The sequence below is a fragment of the Erpetoichthys calabaricus genome, chromosome 16, assembly GCF_900747795.2.
Source record: "Erpetoichthys calabaricus chromosome 16, fErpCal1.3, whole genome shotgun sequence".
Taxonomy (NCBI): Eukaryota; Metazoa; Chordata; class Cladistia; order Polypteriformes; family Polypteridae; genus Erpetoichthys; species Erpetoichthys calabaricus.
The window spans coordinates 98,021,007-98,045,270 of NC_041409.2; the positions used below are offsets into that span (position 1 = coordinate 98,021,007).

General features: G+C 43.8%; 1 protein-coding gene across 2 annotated transcripts in view; it reads left to right on the plus strand.

Annotated features, from left to right (window-relative positions):
* Nucleotides 1-10,348: 10,348 nt before the first annotated feature.
* Nucleotides 10,349-24,264, plus strand: part of snx6 (sorting nexin 6) — a 68,286-nt gene continuing 54,370 nt past the window's right edge. The window contains exons 1-2 of one of the 2 annotated variants that reach the window (XM_028821222.2): nucleotides 10,349-10,537; nucleotides 10,697-10,747. In XM_028821222.2, coding sequence (XP_028677055.1) covers nucleotides 10,532-10,537; nucleotides 10,697-10,747 — 57 coding nt within the window. In that variant the 5' untranslated portion in view covers nucleotides 10,349-10,531. The remainder of the gene's footprint in view (nucleotides 10,538-10,696; nucleotides 10,748-24,264) is intronic. The other variant, XM_028821223.2, reaches the window with a different exon arrangement.

The window sequence follows — 24,264 nt, forward strand, 5'->3', positions numbered from 1 at the left end:
AACAAAACCCTCTTAAACAGATAAGGATCTGCTAGTGGGATCTAAAATGAATTTAGAGTTTGTGGCAGTAGTTGGAGATCAATCAACAGAGAGGAAAGAAGATAAAAGAACAAGATACAAAGATTTAATCAAAATGTCAAGATTTTGTGTAGTCGTATTTGGAAAGCTTCATCAGTAAACATCGCTAGTTAGGTTAACGGGATTAACATGCATTGCTGGGGTCAAAGGCCACCTTAAGTCAAAAACTGTTCTTATACTTTAGGTAAAGAAGTTTTTAGAGAAGGTTGTTGGTTACTCGCTAATTGAGTGGCGATTTGATGCACGTTGTGGAGAAAACGCAGGTACGAATTTCACTCTCCATTCAACAATAACCTGTAGTGATGTTCACTGATGAGGTTTTCTAAATACGAGTACACAGCATCTCAATATTTTAATGTGAATCTGGTCCCCTTTTTTTTTTTAACTTTTGTATGGCTCACTCTTTATTTTCTTTCCTCTCTGTTGATATCCCACTACTGCTTCAAACTCTTACATTGGTAAGAGGTGGGATGTAAAAGGATTGTAACTTTGTATGTTTAGCAGGGTTCTATTAAAAGTGTTCTGTACACTTCTGTTTAACTTGCTATGTTGGAAACCCCCCAATTATCAGTCCCAAAAAATATACATCTGTCTATTATAGAGTGCCTTTCACATGTCTATCTATCTATCCATCATATAGTGCCTTTAATCCGTTTATCATATAGTTCATTTCATCTATCAATCATAGTGCCTTTCATATCTATATAGATAAAAATATATAGAAAAATATAGATAGATAGATATATATGAGAGAGAGAGATCCTGTAGATAGATACAGTAGATCTAGACAGAATGCTACCCCTTTCCTAAATCGAGGAGCAGGTCAGATCAACCAACAATTGTTAGCTTTCCAGACCCTGAACTCTGTGCAGCCCCCTCCTATGAACCCATTAAGAAGCGGGAGGGCAGGGTGTGCGCTCGCCTATAAAGCCTGGCCGTGTACCAGGTAGTTATTAATCCCTATTCCATTTATGAATTGAACATTACGTTTCACTTCACCTACTTTAAAGCAGGAGGATTCTTGCAATGTTAAATGCAATCCCCCTCCCCTTTTTGAACTATTTGCTCGCCTCATACTTGCACTTCAGTTTGGGCGGCCGCCAAGCGCAGGTCTTCTTGTGGAGAATTTGATCCGCGCTCTGTGCGCAGTCCTCTGCTAGGCAGAGCTATTTATGGCAAACACATGCTTTTGTATCTTGTCATCGTTTGTCCACAAATGGCAAAGCTGGACAGGACTGCAGAGCCGCACCGAGGAGACGTTTCATTGGACGGCCAACTACTGCAGCCACAAAGAATGTTTTCTCGGGGCGAGAACACTGGAAAGCGACGAGCGTTTAAACATTTTAGGAGACAAAGCAGCTGACAACCCCTGAACCCCCCTTGCTTTTTTTTTTTTTTTTTTTTTATGCCCCAGTGTGTCGCGCTGCTTTTTAAAGCCCCCGCGCGCTGATTTCAGTTTAAAGGTAACTGTGATTGAGGCAGAAGGAAATCTCGCAAATCTCAGTGTGTTTATGGCCGTTGCTAGCATCCATCGACTTGAATTGTTCAAGTGAGTGGCCTGCCATGTGATTGTGAAGCTTTTATTAGACGCTGTTCTCATCTTGCAACGTCTGTGACGGAGCACTCGGCTCAACAAAGCTGCGTCGCACTTTTTACACTAAAGTGTCAGGCAGAACTGAAGCCGAGTGCCTGACGCTGTCCATGTTTTCTGCCGTTGTTAGGCCTGTTCGTGATTGTGGGTCTTATAGAAAACCGCCACCTTCATGAAGGCATCACGTCTGTTTTTGATTTGCTCCACTTTGTTAAACCCTGAGGGGTAAAACTGTCTTTTCGCATGACCTTTGGCCCTTTGGGGGTCTGAACTCGGGGTCAGCCACTGCTCAGCACCCCAGAGCGATTTTTTTTTTTCCAGGTTAAGGGCTTTTTGCTTTCTTCTGCCCCGATAGCACATTGGTGTCCAGCTCTCAATCCTGGTGGGCTGTAGGATCTGCTTTTCTTTTCCTCTTTTTCTCAGTTGCTTCTTCTTTTTTTCCCCTTAAATGACAGCCAAAACAAAAAATGTGAGGGGAAACTAACAGACGACCAGCTAAGCCTGTGTGTCCGTCAGAAGCCGACTCTCGTTGTTAATTAAACCCGTTATTTAACTCCATGGCTTGTTGGTGGTCTCGTTCTGCCACAGCAGACATTTCCAGAGCTGTTGTTTTTTTGTTTTTTTTTTCTAAGACCACCTTAAGGGTGCTTTGTGCCCCTGAGCAGACCCCCTTCATTTGTTGTCAGATGTTGTACAGCTGGTGTAACACTAGAGGGCACTGTTGCTCCTCTAACCCAACACACAGACACTGACAACACCAGCTAAAAGCGCAAAGAAGTTTCTTATAATTGTTTTCTTCTTTAAATAGCACCCTTCAAGCACCACAGCCACCAATAAACATTCAAATAATCAAACAATGAACACAATTCTCTCTCTCTCTCTCTCTCTCTCTCTCTCTCTCTCTCTCTCTCTCTCTCTCTCTATATATATATATATATATATATATATACACAAATCTCCTCCACCTGACTCTGGCTCGCTTGCTGGTTTCACAGCAGTCCTTCATAGAGTCCTTGACCCGGAAGTGCTTCTATCGTTCCATCCACGTGACTTGCCAGCACTTCCGAGTCAGACGGAGAACTTGAATTTTCTTCAGCCTGGAAATACTTCGGAGCTTCCGTCCTCGTGACTTGGGAGTACTTCCGGGCTATGGATGAGATTTGACTCCTCCGGTTCTCTTGCAGTGTCCCCAGCAGGGCTGTGATATTAGACTACATGTCCCATATGGCCTTGCGGGAATCCAGGGCACCACTGCAGTCCAGGGGAGCTGCCATCCAGCATAAAGGGGGAGACAGTGTCCTTGAAAAGCCATCTTCCTCCATCCTTCCATCGCAGGGGCGTCCCGGCCGGGTTGAGCTGCCGGCCATCTCTTACACTGGCCATGCGTCAGCTCTTTTTGTACCTCGCGATCAATTGGCTGCTAATTGAGACGAAAAGATACAATCAAGGGGTCCGAATCTTAATTGGCAAGTTACTTAAAATGAAGGCAACAGAAGTTAACTAGCAGTTAAAACTGATAACTAATTTAAAAAAAAAAAGGGGGTTCGAGTGAATGTGGCCCTCCGGGGTCAGAGTTGGACTCCTCCTCCCTACACTTGAAGGGACATCAGGGTGTGACTTTGGCCTATAAAACAGAAACAGTTTAAAGAATTAAGAGATTCTTGGGGTGAAGTGGCACTGCTGTCTTTAAAATGGTGCCATTTCAGCGATAGAGAGCTTCTGAGTAGATGGACCTCCCCGTATTACCTGAAGAACTTGTAATGGTTTCTGCTTTTATAGACTTTTAGCTCAGGTAGACTTGTCCCCATTCCATTGTCCTCATAGAGAGTAGCCTCCTAAATTTGACCCTTCCCTTCCAGGCTGTGCTGGTCTGTCGACGACCTTTCATTTCAGCCCCCCTGTATTCCTCCAGGCAAGCTGATCAGTCAGTTTCTGAGATTTTAGTTTTAACCTTCGATAATCACAGCAATTCTTTTCTTGTTCTTTCGGCTGCTCCCGTTAGGGGTCACCACAGTGGATCATCTTCTTCCATATCTTTCTGTCCTCTGCATCTTGTTCTGTTACCCCCATCACCTGCATGTCCTCTCTCACCACATCCATAAACCTTCTCTTAGGCCTTCCTCCTCTCCTCTTGCCTGGCAGCTCTATCCTTAGCACCCTTCTCTCATTACATCCAGCATGTCTCCTCTGCACATGTCCAAACCAACGCAATCTCGCCTCTCTAACTTGAGCTGACCCTCTAATGTCCTCATTTCTAATCCTGTCCATCCTCCTCAAACCCAATGCAGATATTAGCATCTTTAACTCTGCCACCTCCAGCTGTGTCTCCTGTGCCACCGTCTCCAGCCCTTATAACACAGCTGGTCTCACTACAGTCCCTTAGACCTTCCCTTTCACTCTTGCTGATACCCATCTGTCACAAATCACTCCTGACACTCTTCTCCACCCTGCCTTCACTCTCTTCTTCACTTCTCTTCCACAATCCCCATTACTCTGTACTGTTGATCCCAAGTATTTAAACTCCTCCACCTTTGCCAACTCTACTCCCCTCATCCTCACCATTCCACTACCTCTCATTCACACACATGTATTCTGTCTTGGTGGTCCTACTGACCTTCATTCATCTCCTCTCATATCTCCACCTCTCCAGGGTCTCCTCAACCTGCAGATCACAATGTCATCAGCAAACATCACAGTCCACGGGGACTCCTGTCTGATCTCGCCTGTCAACCTGTCCATCACCATTGGAGATAAGAAAGGGCTCCGAGCTGATCCCTGATGTAATCCCACCTCCGTCAATCCCACCGCAGACCTCACCACGGTCACACTTCCCTCGTACATATCCTGTACCACTCTTACGTACTTCTGTGCCACTCATACAATACCACAGCTCCTCTCAGTCACCCTGTCAGATGTGCTTTCTCCAGGTCCACAAAGATGCAATGCAACTCCTTCTGGCCTTCTCTCTACTTCTCCATCAACACCTCAGAGCAAACATCACATCTGTGGTGCTCTTTCCTGGCATGAAATCATCCTGCTGCTCACTAATCATCACCTCGATTGTTTTCTATTTTTTTCCCTAAGTAAATATTTTTTTCATAAAATTATTACAACCATACTTGTGACAAACATCCAGCAATCCACACGATGAGACAGGTGATCCAAGGTCCTGCTTCAACACTTATTGTCTATTAAGACCCTCAGAGAACTGTATGTAGGTGACGTCTTTATGTCCTATGAACAAATGTGCCTGAGATTGAACTTTTTAGAAGTTTTTGTTAAAAGAAACCTACTGAATTTTTTCCATCTCCCACCCATTTCTATTCTAGAGGCAGTTCTGATCGGTCTTTGAAGGCTTAGACGGCATCTCAAAAATACATGAAACCATCTCTGTTCAACGACCCAGCAGTGGACAGGGGTTAGCGTGGGCCCTCTGAAGGGTCTCCGCCTGCGCCGTCCCATGTGCAGCAGGGTTCAACGCATTGTGTGTCGGTGACGCGTTACAACAGCTTTAACATTACCTGCCATTTGTGCCACAGTAACCCTTCTGGTGGTCCATAGCAGACGGGATAGTCCTGGTTGGCCTCTTCCATTGATGAGTCTTGGCTGCACAACACCCTGCTGGCAGTTTGTGGTTGATATGTACTCACCATGGCTGACTGTGAGCCCCCCACAGACCCTGCTGTTTCAGGGATGACACTCTGAGTGAGACGTCAGGCCGTGACCACTTACATCAGGGTATCACGAGTGCCACACACCCCTTTATGGTGACCACATGACCCCCCCCATGCCCTTTCAATCCATCTACCGACTTCATAGGAAGAGTCACATGAATGTCACTGCCAAGGTAAGTAAACCTCTTGGTGACGAGGTCGACACTCTCTGTGCAGACAGACACACTGCTGATGGCTGTGCCCAAGAAGTCACCAAAGACCCCCAGTCAGAGTCTCCATTGACGTCACAAACCAAAATTCAACCCTAACTTTGCATGACTGATGCTAAAATCCCCACGTCGTCGTCGTTGTTCCTCCGCGCAAGAAGTAAACGTATCGGTGTGCCGCCCAATCGAGAGAAGAGTGCGCTGCGTGTGATCCGGTAAAGGAGACCTGTAATGAAGTATCAGTTTATTTAAAACACAAGAACGTTAGCAGCCATATTTTCAGATCCATGGTGGCCAATGATGATGTTTAACGCAGTTTGATGACATGCACCTCAGAAGAGGTCACCCACCTGAAGCTCAGCCTGTTCAGGCCCGGCCAGTACTGGGATGGGAGACCAACCAGGAAAAGCTTGGGGTGAGGATTGTGCGTATTAGTCGAGGTGTAGCTGCGAGTCTTGAGAGACGATCAAGCAGAAATATCGCAGAGATCCGGGTTCGAACCCTGCTCATGGCACATTGCTGAATGGAAGAAGATCTCTAAAATAAATTTTAAAACTTTCCCTTCAATGAACGAATGGAGCTTTGAATCCTACAGTGCAGATGTAGTTGTTTATTTTTCTTTTTTGATTCAACAAGAACGTTTAATGAATGAGTGATTTGTCAAGGAACACATGGACATCAAGCAGAGTTAAAATCGCATTTAAACAAACTGCCTGCCCTTTCTATTGAATCAAAATTATAACAAATAATAACGCATTTCACTTCGGTGTATAGCGCCTTTACTGAGCTCTCAGACAGCTGCACAGAAAATCAAGAGGGCCACGATAAGAATGAATAAATAATAACCGAGCACGGCCTCGTGTTTGTATGTATTTATACAATTTGGGAAGTGATGTATTCTACTTGATGCTGACGTTTAATTCATTTGAAGTACGTAAAAATAAATATTTGGAAATATTGCAAAGGGAAATGTTTATATAGTTAGCACAAAACAACTAAATTGTGTTTTAGTAATCCGCACACACACACCACTTAGTTAATTATATATAAATATATACAGTCATGTGAAAAAGTTTGGGACACCCTCTTAATTCTTTGGATTTTTGTTTCCCATTGGCTGAACTTCCTTTTAATATCTGACATATCTTATGGACACAGTAGGATTTCAGCAGTGACATGAAGTTTATTGGATTAACAGAAAACATGAAATATGCATCATAACAAAATTAGACAGGTGCAGAAATGTGGGCACCGCAACAGAGATATGACATCAATACTTAGTTGAGCCTCTAGACGCTGTCCTCCTATAGCCTGTGACGAGTGTCTGATTCTGGATGGAGGTCTTGTTCACCATTCTTTATACAAAATCTCTCCAGTTCAGTTCAATTTGATGGACAGCCTGCTTCAAATCATCCCATAGATTGTCGATGATATTCAAGTCGGGGGACTGTGACGGACATTCCAGAACATTGGACTTCTCCCTCTGCATGAACGCCTTTGTAGATTTCCAACTGTGTTTTGGGTCATTGTCTTGTTGGAATATCCAACCCCTGCGTAACTTTGTGACTGATGCTTGAACATTATCCTGAAGAATTTGTTGATATTGGGTTGAATTCATCTGACCCTCGACTTTAACAAGGGCCCCAGTCCCTGAACTAGCTACACAGCCCACCCCACAGCATCATGGAACCTCCACCAAATTTGACAGTAGGTAGCAGGTGTTTTTCTTCCGCCATGCAAAGCACTTTTTATTCTGACCAAATAACTCAATTTGTGTCTCATCAGTCCAAAGCACTTTGTTCCCAAATGAATCTGGCTTGTCTAAATGAGCATTGGCATATAACAAGCGACTCTGTTTGTGGTGTGAGTGCAGAAAGGGCTTCTTTCTCATCACCCTGCCATACAGATGTTCTTTGTGCAAATTGCACTGAATTGTAGAACGATATACAGATACACCATCTGCAGTGAGATGTTCTTGCAGGTCTTTGGAGGTGATCTGTGGGTTGTCTGTCACCATTCTCACAGTCCTGCGCATATGGCGCTCCTGTATTTTTCTTAGATAGATAGATAGATAGATAGATACTTTATAAGGGGAAATTCAGATACTCCAGCAGCAGCATACTGATACAAAAAACAATATTAAATTAAAGAGTAATAAAACAGACAATAACTTTGTATAATGTTAACGTTTACCCCTCCAGGTGGAATTGAAGAGTCGCATAGTGTGATGGATGAACGATCTCCTCAGTCTGTCAGTGGAGCAGGACGGTGACAGCAGTCTGTCGCTGAAGCTGCTCCTCTGTCTGGAGATGATCCTGTTCAGTGGCTGCAGTGGATTCTCCATTATTGACAGGAGTCTGCTCAGCGCCCGTCACTCTGCCACAGATGTCAAACTGTCCAGCTCCGTGCCTACAATAGAGCCTGCCTTCCTCACCAGTTTGTCCAGGCGTGAGGCGTCCTTCTTCTTAATGCTGCCTCCCCAGCACACCACCGCCTAGAAGAGGACGCTCGCCACAACCGTCTGATAGAACATCTGCAGCATCTTATTGCAGATGTTGAAGGACGCCAGCCTTCTAAGGAAGTATAGTCGGCTCTTGAACAGAGCATCACTATTGGCAGTCCAGTCAAATTTATCATCCAGCTGCACTCCCAGGTATTTATAGGTCTGCACCATCTGCACACAGTCACCTCTGATGATCACGGTGTCCATGAGGGGCCTGGGCCTCCTAAAATCCACCACCAGCTCCTTGGTTTTGCTGGTGTTCAGGTGTAGGTGGTTTGAGTCGCACCATTTAACAAAGTCCTTGATGAGGTTCCTATACTCCTCCTCCTGCCCACTCCTGATGCAGCCCATGATAGCAGTGTCATCAGTGAACTTTTGCACATGGCAGGACTCCGAGTTGTATTGGAAGTCTGATGTATATAGGCTGAACAGGACCGGAGAAAGCACAGTCCACTGTGCTGCTGACCACAATGTCAGACCTGCAGTTCCCGAGACGCACATACTGAGGTCTGTCTGTAAGATAGTCCACGATCCATGCCACCAGGTATGAATCTACTCCCATCTCTGTCAGCTTGTCCCTAAGGAGCAGAGGTTGGATGGTATTGAAGGCGCTAGAGAAGTCTAGAAACATAATTCTTACAGCACCACTGCCTCTGTCCAAGTGAGAGAGGGATCGGTGTACTTCTACCTCCTGAAGTAAATCATTACATTTCTTATAAACACCCCAAATTAGGCCACCTTACACTAATTCAGACTTTTTATTTATTGTTATCATTTAGTTATTGTGGTATCCGGGGTGAACTTCTCCAGGCTGGTGGCAAGGCTCTCCTTCTGGCATTGCAAACAATCTTTGCTTCCACTTGGGAGACAGGCATCATCCCAGCTGACTGGAAAACAGGACTTGTTGTCCCTAACTGGAAAGGGAAGGGTGATCGCCTGGATTGTGGCAACTACAGAGGGATAACACTGCTCTCGGTGCTGGGTAAGGTCCTCAATAGGATCCATGATCACTTGCTCACCTACCAGCGACCGGAACAGTCTGGTTTTACGCCTAAGAAATCTGCCATCAACCGCATCCTGGCACTGAGGGTTCTCATTGAGCACAAACGAGAACATCGGCAGACTTTCTTGGCAGCCTTTGTCGATTTTTCGTAAACCGTTCGACTCGTTTGATCAAGCTGCCCTGTGAGACATCCTGAGACTTTGCGGGATCCCCTCGAGGTTGCTGGATATCATGGCTGGCCTGTCCACTGGTACTGTGAGTGCAGACCCTCTGTGTTTTTCCCAGTTGATTCTGGGGTTAGTCAGGGGTCTGTTCTGCGCCTACTCTGTTCAGTGCTTGCATGGACTGGGTGTTGGTCAGGGTGGTGGGGTCCAGCAGCTGTCGGGTATCTGTTGGCGAAGAAAGATTCACTGATCTTGACTTGGTGATCTTCAGGAGTTCAATGGAGGCTCTGATCAGGGCTCTCGAGAGACTGAGTGAGGGGTCTGAGTGTCTGGACTGGTGAGTGTCCTGATAAAAACCAAGATCAGGCCTTTAATGACCTCCTGGGCACGGCCATCAGCAGTGTGTCTGTCTGAGTGTCGACCTTATTGAGAGGTTTACTTACCTTGGCAGTGACATTCACGTTTCTGGGGACTGTTCCTATTAAATCAATAGACGGATTGGGAGAGCATGGAGGTGAAGATTGTCATTTCCAAAGCGTTTGGGTGGGGGGGGGTGGGATCGTTATTCCAATCAGGATCCCGAGCTGTTTTCGTCGTGTGCTGGAGGATGTGGCAACATGCCCCCCATGGCCCCCCAACCTGACCTGATTTACTTATTTGACTGACACGTTTACAATTGGTAATATTTCTTTTTTTTTTTAAATGGTGCAGAGGCAGGTGAAGTGACTTGCTCAAGGTCCCCCATTGTCACTAGCAGTATTTAAGTCCACAACCTTTCAAAAATCTTTACACTCATCAGCTGGGGCACAACGTGACGCGCACAGATTGTCAGTCTCGGGCTGCTTTTAAAACTTTTCGCGCAGCGCTTGGGCGGTTTTGTTGCACTGTGACACGCCCTTCTCATGAATAATATGCCTTAAGAAACGCCTCTTTGGATTCAAAGTGAGAGGAGTGGAAGAGTGGAGCCTACGGGCGCCACCCACTTCCCCAAAACCGCGCCAAATAACGCAGTAAGGAGGGGCGGGGCAGAGAATGGACCGCCCACTCCAAGGGACTCGGACAGCGAGTAAGTTAAAGGACATTACTGTAAACTCACCTCTTCGGAAGTCTCGTTGTTTTTTTTGCACGTTTCGCCTCACTTTATCTCCTCAGTCTAACAAGAGTGACACGGTTTTAGTCGGCAGCTGCTCTTTAGTTCCCGGACGAACTGATTGATTGACTGACTGACTGGCGGGCTCCTCCTCCAGCGGCTCTTCGTCCTCGGCTCGTCACGTGACTGCTCCGCCACAACTCCGCGGCGCGCGCGGCAGCCATGATGGTGGGTGTTATCGGCGCTTTTTTTCTATCTTCTTCGTTTTCTCTCGTTTTAAACCGATTAACGCGAAGCCTGCATGTAGCTGTGGCGTAGACAACAGGTGGTCACTTGCAGTAACGAACTCTCTGCGTCTTTCTTTCTTTTTTTTGTCATTCTTTGCAGCAGGAAGGGTTGGACGACGGCCCTGATTTCCTCTCAGAAGAAGACCGAGGAGTAAGTTTGGCTTCTTTTTTTTGATTCCGCTGCCTCGAGCATTATGTTAGGAGTGTCCCCCTGCCGGGTTCTCCCCCAATACCGAACCCCAAGAAGTACTCGATGTTGCTTTTCTTTTTCAAGAAGAGCTTTTGACTCCTTTCCCTGCCTGCCTGCCGCCGGGGCCCAGTGACATCGTTACCTGTGCCGTGACAGAGGCTCTTTTTGTGTCCCTTGCACCCGGGTCTCCCACCCCTCCCTTCTAAAGTGTTTTTTTTTTAAATTTTTTTATAACAAATCTGGTACAGCAGCCTGCAAGAAATACTATCATACCCCTTAAACAGACACTACTTAAGGTACGCCAGAAGGGGGGGCAGTTTGAGAGTTTTATATAGCGCCTTTCCCGTTGACTAAAGTATGTGGTAGCGTTTAAGGCAGGGGTGTCAAACTCTGGGACTGTAGGGGTGCAGGTTTTCATTCTAACCACCCTCTTAATTAATGACCAGTTTTTGCTGCTAATTAACATTTTTCCTTTAGTTTTAATTAACCTGACAAAGACCCCTAAGTTGTTTCTTTTTCCTTAAATAGCAGCCAAACAATAATGAGACACTAAACAAGGCGCCACGTGACCAGCTAACCCACGGATGTCAAACTCGGTGGCCTGGAGGGCTGCAGTTGCTGCAGGTTTTCATTCTAACCGTCCTCTTAATTAGTGACCAGATTTTGCCAATTAATTTTTTTGCCTGAGTTTTAATTAATTAGAGGGAAGAATGGAGCGTGAGATCGACAGGTGGATCGGTGTGGCATCCACTCCACTCTGCTCTGCTTCGGTCTGTCGTGGTGAAAAAGGAGCTGAGCCGTAAGGCAAAGCTCTCAATTTACCAGTCGATCTACGCTCCTACCCTCACCTATGGGTTGTGACTGAAAGAGCGAGATCGCGAATACAAGCGGCTGAAATGAGTTTCCTCCACAGGGTGTCTGGGCTCTCCCTTAAAGATAGGGTGAGAAGCTCAGAGTAGAGCCGCTGCTCCTCCGCATCGAGAGGAGTCAGATGAGGTGGCTCGGGCATCTGATCAGGATGCCTCCCTGGTGAGGTGTCCTGGGTCTTCCCCGGGGCCTCCTCCCGGTTAGACGTGCCCGGAACACCTCACCAGGGAGGCGTCCTGATCAGATGCCTCACACGTTGGAGGGACTATGTCTCCCAACTGGCCTGGGAACGCCTCGGGATTCTCCCGGAAGAGCTAGAAGAAGTGGCCGGGGAGAGGGAAGTCTGGGCATCTCTGCCCAAGCTGCTGCCCCCGCTACCCGACCTCGGATAAGCGGAAGAGGATGGATGGAGTTGACTTGACTCAGGCCCCTTAGTTGTTTCATTTTTCTTAATTAGCAGCCGCCAACAACGCCATTTATTTTTATAGCTCAAAATGCTTTACAAGATGAGGAAAGAAAAGTATATAAAAATAAGAGGAGGCAATACTAAATAACAAAGAATAAAGCAAGGTCTGATGGCCTGGAGGACAGAAAAAAAACAAACAAAAGAAAAACTCAATAGAGCTGAAGATAAAAAAAAAAAAATACAAAATCTGCAGGTGTTTGGAGGCCATGAGACCACCCAGCCCCAAGCCCCCCTGGGCATTCTATCTAACATAAATGATCTCAGTCAGTCCTCAGGGTTCACATGGTAGTATTAGACTATGGTGGTCATTTGGACTTGTGGCCTTCAATTCATCAATGTCGGGACTGCATGGTGCCCTGATCAGGTGGTGGTGGCACAGATCACTACCACAGAAAACCAGAAAGAGAACAACAGAGAGAGTAGGGGTTAGTACGGATTGTGGAGCCATGGTAGAAATTATAATTCAATGCATTTACAGAATATCAGGGTTACACTAAACTGTGAGAAGCCATGTTAAAGTAAGGAGTTGTTTTAACGTGCTCCACCGTATTAGCCTGGTGAAGTTCTATCGGTAAGCTAGTCCAGATTTTAGCTGCACAAAAGCAGAAAGCCTCTTCACCACTTCTTTTACGTTTAGCTCTTAGAATTATAAGCAGACACTCATTGGAAGATCTAAGGTTACAATCTGGAGTGTAAGGTGACAAGCGTTCTAGGATATAGGATGGCGCGAGCGTATTTAAGGCTTTGTAAACCGTAAGCAGAATTGTAAAGTCCATTCTAAATGACACCGGTATCCAATGTAGAGACCTCAGAACTGGAGAGATGTGCTTGGATTTTCTTTTCCTAGTTAAGATTCTGGCAGCTGCATTCTACACTATAACTGTATGCGATTGATGTCTTTTTTTTTTTTTTGGGTGGTCCTGAGAGGAGGGCGTTACAGTAATCTACTTGACTAAAAACAAAAGCGCAAACTCATTTTTCAGCATCTTGCAAAGTTCTAAGGGATTTAACTTTTGCTACATGTGAAAAAAAATGCTGTCGTGGTAACCTGATTTAATGCGTGATTTTAAAATTTAGATGCGAGTCGATAATTACCCCTAAATTCTTTACCTCTGTCTTGACTTTGAAGCCTAACGAGTCCAGCCAAACAATAACGAGACACAAAACAAGCCAGCACATGGCCAGCTCACCTGTGCCCATCACACAATATCCGAATATAAAGAAAGGTGAAGGTCTCCAGGGGTGTGGAAATCAAATTTTTTTTCTACTTGTCCATCCATCCATTTTCCAACCCTGCTGAATCCGAACACAGGGTCACGGGGGGTCTGCAGGAGCCAATCCCAGCCAACACAGGGCACAAGGCAGGAACCAATCCCGGGCAGGGTGCCAACCCACCGCAGCCTGCACAGCACATATAATATTTTTCTCCAGAAAATTGCACTTGTCCGCGGACAACTGAAACAGAAAAACACGCTTGTCCGACGGTCAATTTACCTGAGTCGGGCGTTGGATTTCCGCACCCCTGGTCTCAGTAAGGTTGATCTCTCGGGTTACCAAAACTTTTGGACAATGTTCTGAGAAAATACAAGAAAGTCAACCGTTTTGGAAATGTCTGCTGTGGCAGAATGAGAGCGGCAACAAGCTGTGGAATTAAACGACGGGTTTAATTAACAGCAAGAACTGGTTTCTCATTAAGAGATTGGTTAGAGTGAAATTGGTTGGGGTTTGAAGCCCCAGTTTAGCTGGTCATCTGTCCGCTTGTTTCACGTCTCATTTACAATAATAATATTTATTTTTGTAGAGCCCAAAATCACACAAGAAGTGCCGCAATGGGCCCTGCCTGTTGACAGCCCCCCAGCCTTGACTTTGTAAGAAGACAAGGAAAAACTCCCAAAAAAACCCCTAATAGGGGAAAAAATGGAAGGAACCCTGGGAAAGGCAGTTTAAGGAGAGACCCCTTTCTAGGTAGGTTAAACATGCAGTGGGTGTCAAAAAAAAAAAAAAAAAAAAAGGGGGTCAATACAACACAATACACAGAACAGAACACAAGTCCTCCTCAATACAATATAATAGTGCAACAGAAATATTACAAGTACAGAGCAGAATTCAACAGCAGATGATATCCCATAATACGGTTTGGATTTGTTCAGAGTCCTGGAGACCTCGGCCATCAAGCTGCCTCCTCCTATTGGCCATTCCACTGCTGAGCCAGTGCTGGGCCAGCCAATCCGATGGAAGGACCCCTCTACCCGAAAATTTCTGCGATCCTCCATCAGAGATGACTTTACCGTAGGCAGGCAAAACAACTTGGCAGGTGGGCCGTGGCACCAAGTGCTACGTTTGATTACCAAGAAGAGAAACCAAACAGGTGAGGGTTAGTAACAAGTTCTAACGATCCTATTACTTATGTTTAAGTGCTAATGACTAACAACAGAGACGCAGCATGTACAGTTAATGAGCAGCTTTAGTCAGGGTGTACCGAACTGAAGTCGTGAGATTTGAAAGCTGAGACCAAAGGGGCATCTCTTATAGTAGCAGGCAGACCAGTCCACAGTTTAGGGGCCCTGAAACTAAAAGCTCGACCTCCCACTGTCCCACATTTCTGATCGGCTATCATTTTAATAAAGAAAAGAATCAATTCCGAGGACTAAATCCTTAAAAACAGGACTCCTAAAATGAAGGGAAAAGACGTTAATTAGCCGTCAAACCTGATCACTGGTTAGGAAAAGGGTTGGAATAAAAACCTGCGGCCCTCCAGGCCTGGAGTTTGACACCCGTGGTTTAAGGCATTTGGACTTCCAGTCCTGAGGTTGTGGGGTCACGTCCTGCTACTGACGTTGTGTGACCCTGAGGGACAGTCACTTTGCCTATGCTTCATTTGGAAAAACAAAAGAAATGTCATCAATTGTGTCTCAGATGTTGTAAGTGGCCTTGGATAAAGGCCTCAGTCGAGTAATAATAATGTTGGAGAGACATTTGTTAAAGACGTCTTGTACAACACTGTTACAAAATCTGAAATGTGTTCATAAGAATTACTTTTAAGCACTTTGCAATCACTTCAGTTTTTATGTATTGCTCCGGCACCTCCTGACTCACTAGTGTGAGAAAACCCCCCACATATGATAAACCGTTTGACTCGTCTTGATGTTTAGTTCTGCAAGACGTCAAGCTTTTTGGTGTCCTTCCCTATTATTGGCCCTCTTGACCCGAAAAATCCTCATTATTTGGCCATTTTGGACCGTGTTTTGTGCAGGAAATTACTCCTTTATGATCAAGAATAAACCAACAGGTGTCTTCAGTAACAAAATGATCAGAAGGACTTGGAAGTTTTGCTTGCCATGTCAACTGACCCCAGGGGTTTGACCCAGGGGGTCAAAGTTACTCATTTTAACAAAACTTTGAAAAATATAGGCATGTGAAGAGTTGTTTTATGGTATTTCAAGGTTGCTGATCCTGAATATGATCATATTATTGATGTTTGATTCTTTACCGGTGGTACTAGCCCTCCATTAGCCGCTCCCAGAAGGTTAAAAATGTTAAACATTAGCGTGTGTGGTATCGTTTTAGACTATTTCAAGGTCAGTAATTAAGAATATGATGTTATCATTGATCCTTAACTAGGGATTCAGCCCCCTATAGACCTCTATCAGAAGCTGAAAAATGACACATTTGTATTACAGTTGAGAAGATTTAGACGTTAAACATTTAGATCGAATCACGCATTTTAGTATTTCAGGTATCTGACACAACTATTTTTGTGTATTATGTACTTCTACCTGATGAAGTTAAATCATTACAATTACGAGCACCCCAAACTAAGGCAGTTTACGCACTTTCAGAGTTTTGTTCTTATTAACACCTCTGCCCTGTCATCCTCTACTGCGTAACAGCAGTTATTCAGGTCTTTTACGCAAATGTGGCCTGTTTTTGTGAAAGGGAAAGTAGACAGCAGGGGTGTCATTTATAACGCTTTAGAGTGTGAAAGTGTGTATACACTAAAATAACAGAATGTAGATGCCAAAAAAAAAGATCAGATTTATAAATCCGGTCGTACGCACATTTTTACACAATTTAGCTTTTATAAATCATAAGCATCTTTTAAATGTGTGTGTATGTGAACATGGCTCAACCCTGGCCTGGACTATACCAATCAAACACACACAAGTGCCACCTGCTTTTGAGGAGTCCTATGGTGCCTTCTACAGGTACATCTTAGTGTTGCAGAGCATGCACAGCATTTTACACTTCTCTGCATTCTGGGAGTCAGGGGGTCAGACATGAGGTGTGGGGTCTGAGCTGGTAACCTTGCCTATGCAATTATGTGATTGCTGATACGACGAGTAGTACAAGCTAAGTGAAACACTGTGGGTTCAGCCAGTTAACCCTACCAAGAAGACGGTCACCCCGCACAGTATTGTAATGTCTGCTGAAGCTACTTCAGAAAATGTGACTCATAGGTTGACACAAGCCACCTAGCCATGACATTTGTCGGTCTCATCTTGGCATCACAGGTGACTTGTCTGTTAATGGAATGTAAATATTTATGGTTAATAATAATTAAAAATTCTTTACATTTATATTGTGCTTTTCTCACTACTCGAAGAACTGTGTTTGCAGGGAGGACCTGGGAAGTGAACCCACAGTCTCCTTACTGCAAAGCAGCAGCGCTACCACTGCGCCACCTGTGTGGAAGTAATGAAAGCAGCTTAATTCTCGCTAGGTACCCTGTTTTAGTACGAGTGCAGTCAATTGCTCCGATTACGTTAGGAAAACCAGGCGCTGCTGCACATCGCCTTTTTATTTTATATATGTACACCCACATCGTATGAAAAGTGAATGCCGCACCTGGTCAGTTGGTTAATGGCTTCCAGCACAGTAGGTATGATGGATTGAAGCTTGGCTGAGATATTCCTGACCTGTCGACCAGTTCCTTGAGAAGCAACAACAGGTAGCAGATTTCTTCTTCTTCTTTTGGCTGCTCCGTTAGGGGTTGCCACAGCGGATCATCTTCTTCCATATCTTTCTGTCCTCTGTACCCATCACCTGCATGTCCTCTCTCACCACATCCATAAACCTCCTCTTAGGCCTTCCTCTTTTCCTCCTGCCTGGCAGCTCTATCCTTAGCATCCTTCTCCCAGTATACCCAGCATCTTTCCTCTGCACATGTCCAAACCAACGCAATCTCTGACTTTGTCTCCCAACTGTCCAACCTGAGCTGACCCTCTAATGTCCTCATTTCTAATTCTATCCATCCTTGTCACACCCAATGCAAATCTTAGCATCTTTAACTCTGCCACCTCCAGCTCTGTCTCCTGCTTTCTGGTCAGTGCCACCGTCTCCAACCCATATAACATAGCTGGTCTCACTACTGTCCTGAAGATCTTCCCTTTCACTCTTGCTGATACCCGTCTGTCACAAATCACTCCTGACACTCTTTTCCACCCTGGCTGCACTCTCTTTTTCACCTCTCTTCCACAATCCCCATTACTCTGTGCTGTTGATCCCAAGTATTTAAACTCATCCACCTTCGCCAACTCTACTCCTTGCATCCTCACCATTCCACTGACCTTCCTCTCATTTACACACATGTATTCTGTCTTGTTCCTACTGATCTTCATTCCTCTCCTCTCCTCTCTAGAGCATATCTCCACCTCTCCAGGGTCTCCTCAACCTGCTCCCTACTATCGCTACAGATCACAATGTCATCAGCAAACATCACAGTCCACGGGGTCTCCTGTTTAATTAATTCATTAACTCCTGTCTAAACAAAAAGGTGGTTAAGTGCAAATACGCAGCATTGGCCCTCCTTAAAGGGAAAAAAATACAGTCCACACATCGTGCTCATCACTCATGTTTGTCACATCAGCGCACATTATAATAATGGCTCGGTGATATGAATTATACACGTGAGTTGCCATTTAGCTGGTTTGACTGCATTTGCCTACTTGATCCAAGATATCTCATTATGTATGTACATATTCCAAAATTCGAAAATATCCAACATCTGAAATGCATCTGGTCCCAGGCATTTCAAATTAGGGATATTCATCCCACGTATTACAACTTGGCATTCCATTCTTATTTAAGCATAAATTAAAAAAAAAATTAGACCAGTCCTTTCTTCAAGAGTACTTTGTAAATAACTACTTTATATACTCCTGGATAAGTCGGGACTTGATTTTACAGTATAATTTCTGGTATTTTATAATGTCGGTCGTTTAAGTCGAATGCGGGAAACTCACGCTGTTGGTCCAAGAGATTACGATCAGCTAATGCCCACCGGAGAAAGTAACCACGGAGCACACAGCCATTTTTTCTGTGTGGGTACATCGATGCACTGTATCAGCGTGTGCTCCTAACCTCGCTCTCTATTGTGCCTACGTGACCACACGGTGATACCCAAACTATTCTGAAGCGACGTTTGCACTGATTTCTCTCACCCTTGTACACCTTTATCATAAGAGCATCCCTTATCTACGATGGAGCGTTCGATCAGAAGAAAATCTGAAGCTGGTTTTAAATTTAACGTCGTTGAAGTAGCAAAAGAAATCGGTAAGTGCACTGCTGCCACAAAATTCGATGTGTCTGAGAAACTGATGTGAGATTGGAGGAGGCAAGAAGATGTAAAAATAGAATAAAATTGAAGTGTCGCGTTTTTGAACGGGTGTACAAGTCGGGGTTTTATTTTATGATCGATTTTTCGGATTTCAGGACCTGACTTATACGTGAGTATATACGGCAGTGCTCCGCAACCTTTTCTCACCTACGACACACCAAAGTTCTTCCTAGAATTTCCGCGGCACATCAAAAGCTAAAATATATAGCTGGGGGGGGGGATTGGGGGCGGTCCGCTCCGAGCGCCAGCTATTTAGGGGCGTCCAAACTATAGTAGTTTCCTTTTTTTTTTTTGTTCCTTGAGGAGGCGCAAAAAAAAATTTCTTTAAGCTTTGGGGCGTCAAATTTTTCACCGCCCCGGTCAACATGATCTCCGGCTACGCCACTGATATATAGATATTAATTTAATACACAAATTTTACAATAAATTTTCATTTTTTATTAGAAATATACATACATAAAAACTATACTATATTTACTTTTATGCAATCTTAATAATTATTATAACATAATGACTGATTAATGTGATACCTGCGCTTGTTTCAATGAACACAAAAGTTTTATATTCGGCTCAATATTTGACAGCGCAACCCGAAGTTCTTGGTCAAGATCTTTTACGCATGACCACTTATCATTTTTAATTAACACAAGAGTTGTTTGTCTTTTTTGGCGTAATTGGGATGGTTTGAATTTAGATGACGATTTAGTTTACTGGGTGCCATTGCCTTTTTTGATAGCTGATCGCCGCAAATGATGCATTGTGGCTTTGGAGCCGTTTCGTCACCACACCACGAGAATCCATATCGAATGTAGTCTTCGTTGTACTTCCTTTTCACAATCTTCTTTGTTTTTTTTGCAACACTTGTGCTGGGTTCTTCATCATCTGTACGTGAAGACGAATCTTTTCCACGTAAAAATTTATCCATATTTAAAGGGGTATAAAACTAAATATGAATCACATGAAGAACGTTAACCATACACAATTCAGCAACACAACTAATAGTAATGAATGATAACTACTGTCGCAAGACGAGTGAATGCAACGTAGCACGACTAATACGTCGGCTTGAATTGAATCTAGGTGAGGGCACGGAGCGCTCTGGCTATCAAAGCATACTACGGAGTTGTCTGGCGACTACGTAGGGCCTACGTCGTAGGCGACAGGCGATGGGATTTATTATTTCAGAGAAATGACACACAAAATTATTAAACCTTTAAAAGGCTATTTACGCGAATATTTCATTGCACGTATTCTCGTTATTGTGTTTCTAAGGAGGACCGTTGAAATATTATTTAGTTAGAAAATTGTCTTATTTGACCGCGTCACACCTGTATCGGCTCAAGGCACACCGGTTGCGGAGCACTGATATACGGTACACAACAGAAATAATAAATATTGAATTATCTACTTAGCTCTAGTTTATACCAGTTTTTCTTCTAAGTGTTTAAGTTTATTATATGTATATCCTTGTAATTTTAGTGCTTTTTTAAGTGTGTTCACATATAATGCACGAAGCATCTATTGCGATACCCTGTCTGTCCATTTGAAGCAGCTTGGTCCCCAGTGGGCCACTTTTCCTGAAATGTGGCACATTTATTTCCAGGGAAGTTTGTCGAGATGGTTTTTGTTCAGATATCTCGCAGTACAAAGGTTTGAAATTTCAAAATCTCCCATTGACACGCATCTGTCTCACTCATTTGTCTTGTGACGTAAACGACAAATTTGTTTTGCGTTTCAATTTTACCTTGACAGCAGTTGCACCATTTTTTATGTTCTGCGTATTTTTCACCTCCGAAAGCCGCTACTCACTGCAAACAGATCTCTTACATAACTTCATGAAACGCCTAGGTAGAAAGTTACTTAGTTGTAAGTAAAGCCAGAATCGCGTATACCACCGGAAACCTCATCCCAGAATTTTTGCAGATCAAGACATAGTGTAATACAGTCAAAGTAAAAAGTATGTGAACCCTCTGGAATGATCTGGTTTACCGCATGAATTGGTCATAAACAGTGATCTGATCTTCTTCTAAGTCACAGGTCCTGATACACACAATGAGCATAAGCCAATGACACACACAATTCTACTCTTTCATGTCTTTATTTTACAAACGCATTTAACGTTCACAGTGGTAATGGAACAAGTATGTGAACCTTGGGATTTAAAAACTGCTTGAGCCTCCTTTGGTAGTAACGACCTCAACCAGGCGCTTCCTGTAACTGCAGACCTGCACATCCTGCGGGGGGAAATTTGAGCCCATTCTTCCCTGTAGAACTGCCTTAACTCTTCCGTATTCTTTGGTTGTCTTCTGTGTGTGGCTCTCTTCAAGTCATTCAATAGGATTGAGGTCTGGGCTCTGACTGGGCCACTCCAAAAGGCGGAGATTGTTCTTCTGAAGCCATTGTGCTGTGGATTTGCTGCGATGTTTGGGCTCACTGTCCTGTTGCATCACCCAGCCTCTTCTCAGCTTGAGTTGACGGACAGACACCCTCACATTATCCTGGAGAATTTGTTGATAAAAGTGTGAATTCATTTTCCCCTCAATGATGGCAAGCTTTCCAGGCCCTGATGCAGCAAAGCAGGCCCAGATCATGATGTTCCCTCCACCATACTTTACTGCAGGGATAATGTTTTGATGTTGATATGCAGTGCCCTTTTTACGCCAAATGAAGTTCTGCTTGTTCCTTCCATGGTTTCATCACTCCACAAAACATTTTCCCAATACCATTGTGGAGTGTCCAAGTGCTCTTTCGCAAAGTTCAGGTGTTCAGCAATGTTGTTTTTTGACAGCTGTGGCTTCCTTCGTGGTGTCCTGCCATGGACTCTCTTCTTGTTCAACCAGCAACCCTGCGATTCTCGAAAGAATCACAAATCCAAGGCGTTGCAGGAGCCTCCGTGTATTGTTGTTATCCATGCGGTCTCGTCTTTGTTGTTCTGTGGCTGTGTCGTTAAGTAGACGTCGTTTACTGTTAGGAAGCATAATCCAACTTACATTTAATACTGAATTACCGTTATGTGATTCACATATGCCACACTGACTGCTGGCACAGTGGATTAGAGCAAGTGTAGTTTACAGGTTGTGTTGTTTGGGTGCCACCTACTGACTCTGGGGCGCTGCAGCGCATGTGCTTCGGTGCGTCCGCCCTCCGCGGCACAGTGCGCGTGCGCTTCGGTGTGTCCGCCGTCCGTGCATAAATTAAACTGTCGTTTAGTAATACAGATGTTTTGCGTATAGTTGACTCATGAACAGAGATGTTAGCCAGTTCTAATGACATCTTCAAGTCCTTTGCTGTCACTCTAGGGTTCTTCTTTACCTCATTGCTGTCTTTGCGTTGGGGTCATCTTGGCAGGGTGCCCACTTCTAGGCGGAGTAGCCACAATACCAAACTGTCTCCATTTATAGACAACTTGCCTAACAGTAGACTGATGAATATCTCAGATCTTTGAGATGACTTTGTAACCCTTTCCGGCCTTATGTAGATTAACACTTCTCGATCATAGCTCTTCAGACAGCTGTTTTGTGCGAGGCGTGATCCCCATCTGGATATGCTTCTCGTCAAAAGCTCAGACTCAAACTTTATAGTGTTTGTGATCAATCAAAGTCATTCTGGGCCCCCACACCTCTGAACTCGTTTCATTAAATGGACTCCAGGGGTGCTAAATTCGGACTGCAATGAGCTTTTTAAAAGTCATTAGCTTAGGGTTCACTTACTTTTTCCAACCTTCAGTTTCACAGTTTGACTAATTTATTCAATATGCTTTTTGCCTGAAGAAGGGGCCCGAGTTGCCTCGAAAGCTTGCATATTGTAATCTTTTTAGTTAGCCAATCAAAGGTGTCATTTTGCTTGGCTTTTCTCTACATTCATAATGGCTAACACGGTTCAACACCATAGTACTTCAATATGCTCCAAAATTCTCTGCAAATCTGTGTATCTGTAATTATAGGAGACTGTGTTTGTTCATTATTGTGACTGACATGAAGATACGACCATGTTTTATATGGGAATTAGACTTAAATATAGAGAAGTCCTAGGGGTTCACATACTTTTTACTTTGACTGTACCTGGGGATCGTCCTGAGTTGGTTATGGGTAAACAAAGAAACAAGGCCTGCTAGTTATCAAGGCCACATACTGTATCACGACAATGACAATGTTAAGCACATGAACTAGTTTGGAAAATCATGAATGCTATCAATTTGGTTAAATCTCTTAACAATTGTTCTTCAGTTTTATTTGTTTGAAATGTATTGGAGAGTTGAATGTATTCTGAAGTCCAGCAGCTGTAACCCATCTAAGAAACGGAGAAAATTGTTAAGCCTAGCAAACAACAGATCTATTGTGCAACTTTTGGGAATAGCTAAAATCTGGAGAATACCAAATCTCTTCTTATACGAGTACTTGCTGCTTCACATCTCTCTGTACTGTTTCAGTATCCATCACATAGTATTATTTTATAAAAATGTTGAATCTATCGCAGTGATGTAAGAACATTGTACAAAACAAGTCGGAATAAATGCAGCATGTAACACGTTCCTGATTACAACTTCTTTTCATTTCAGACCCACGCCAAGACCTTTGGTTAAAGTGATTACATACTTCTGCTTGATAGCAGTTTACAATTAAAAAGCAGTTGCATTATTTAGACGGCAATGAGTGAGGTTTTTCTTTAAAAACACTTTTTAAAACATCACTTCACAATTAAATATGCAGTACTCTTACTACTGTCAATTCTGTGTAATTTGCAAAAACGAATATTTTAAAATATTGTTTTATATGCATAGTAATTTCACTTTGTAAAAGCATTGCATTCTGCCAGTCAAAACTTTCTTTTTAATGGTTGCTTTTGTCAGGATGCAGGCCAAGTTATACTTTTAAATAACCCAGGTGAGTTTTGCTAGTTTGTAGTGTAAGCTGTGTTGTGTTTGCAGTGAATTGTTTATAAATGTGACTTTTAGCCAAATTCTTTGCTGATATTTTTGGTTTGCAGTGTTTTCACATTTGTTCACACCAGTTACTTCTATTGGCTCATTATTCAGACAATTCCAGACCACTGGAGTTCTCTTTTCCTACTCTTCTCATTTTCATTTCCATTTCTGTACTCTGTCCATCAATTCATAGTACATGCACTTCAAAAATATACATTTTATGTAACACTTTTTATAGCTAACAGTTCAGGAGGCACAACACATATATTAGCTCCTTAAGTGACTTGCCATACATCACTCACACAAGGTTCACAACGATCCAGTGTCTTTACTAGTTTTAAATAACGTTATATAGTACCCACTATTGTGAATGCCATCCCTCAGCCCATTATAGCATAACTTCTATAGCAGGGGTGGCAAACTCCAGGCCTGGAGTGCCGCAGTGGCTGCAGGTTTTCATTCTAACCATCTTCTTCATTAGTGTTTGCTGCTAATTAACTTCTTTTGCTTTCATTTTAATTAACTTGATTCAGGCCCCTTAGTTGTTTCTTTTTCTTTAATTAGCTGCCAAACAATAATGAGACACAAAACAAGGTGCCACATGA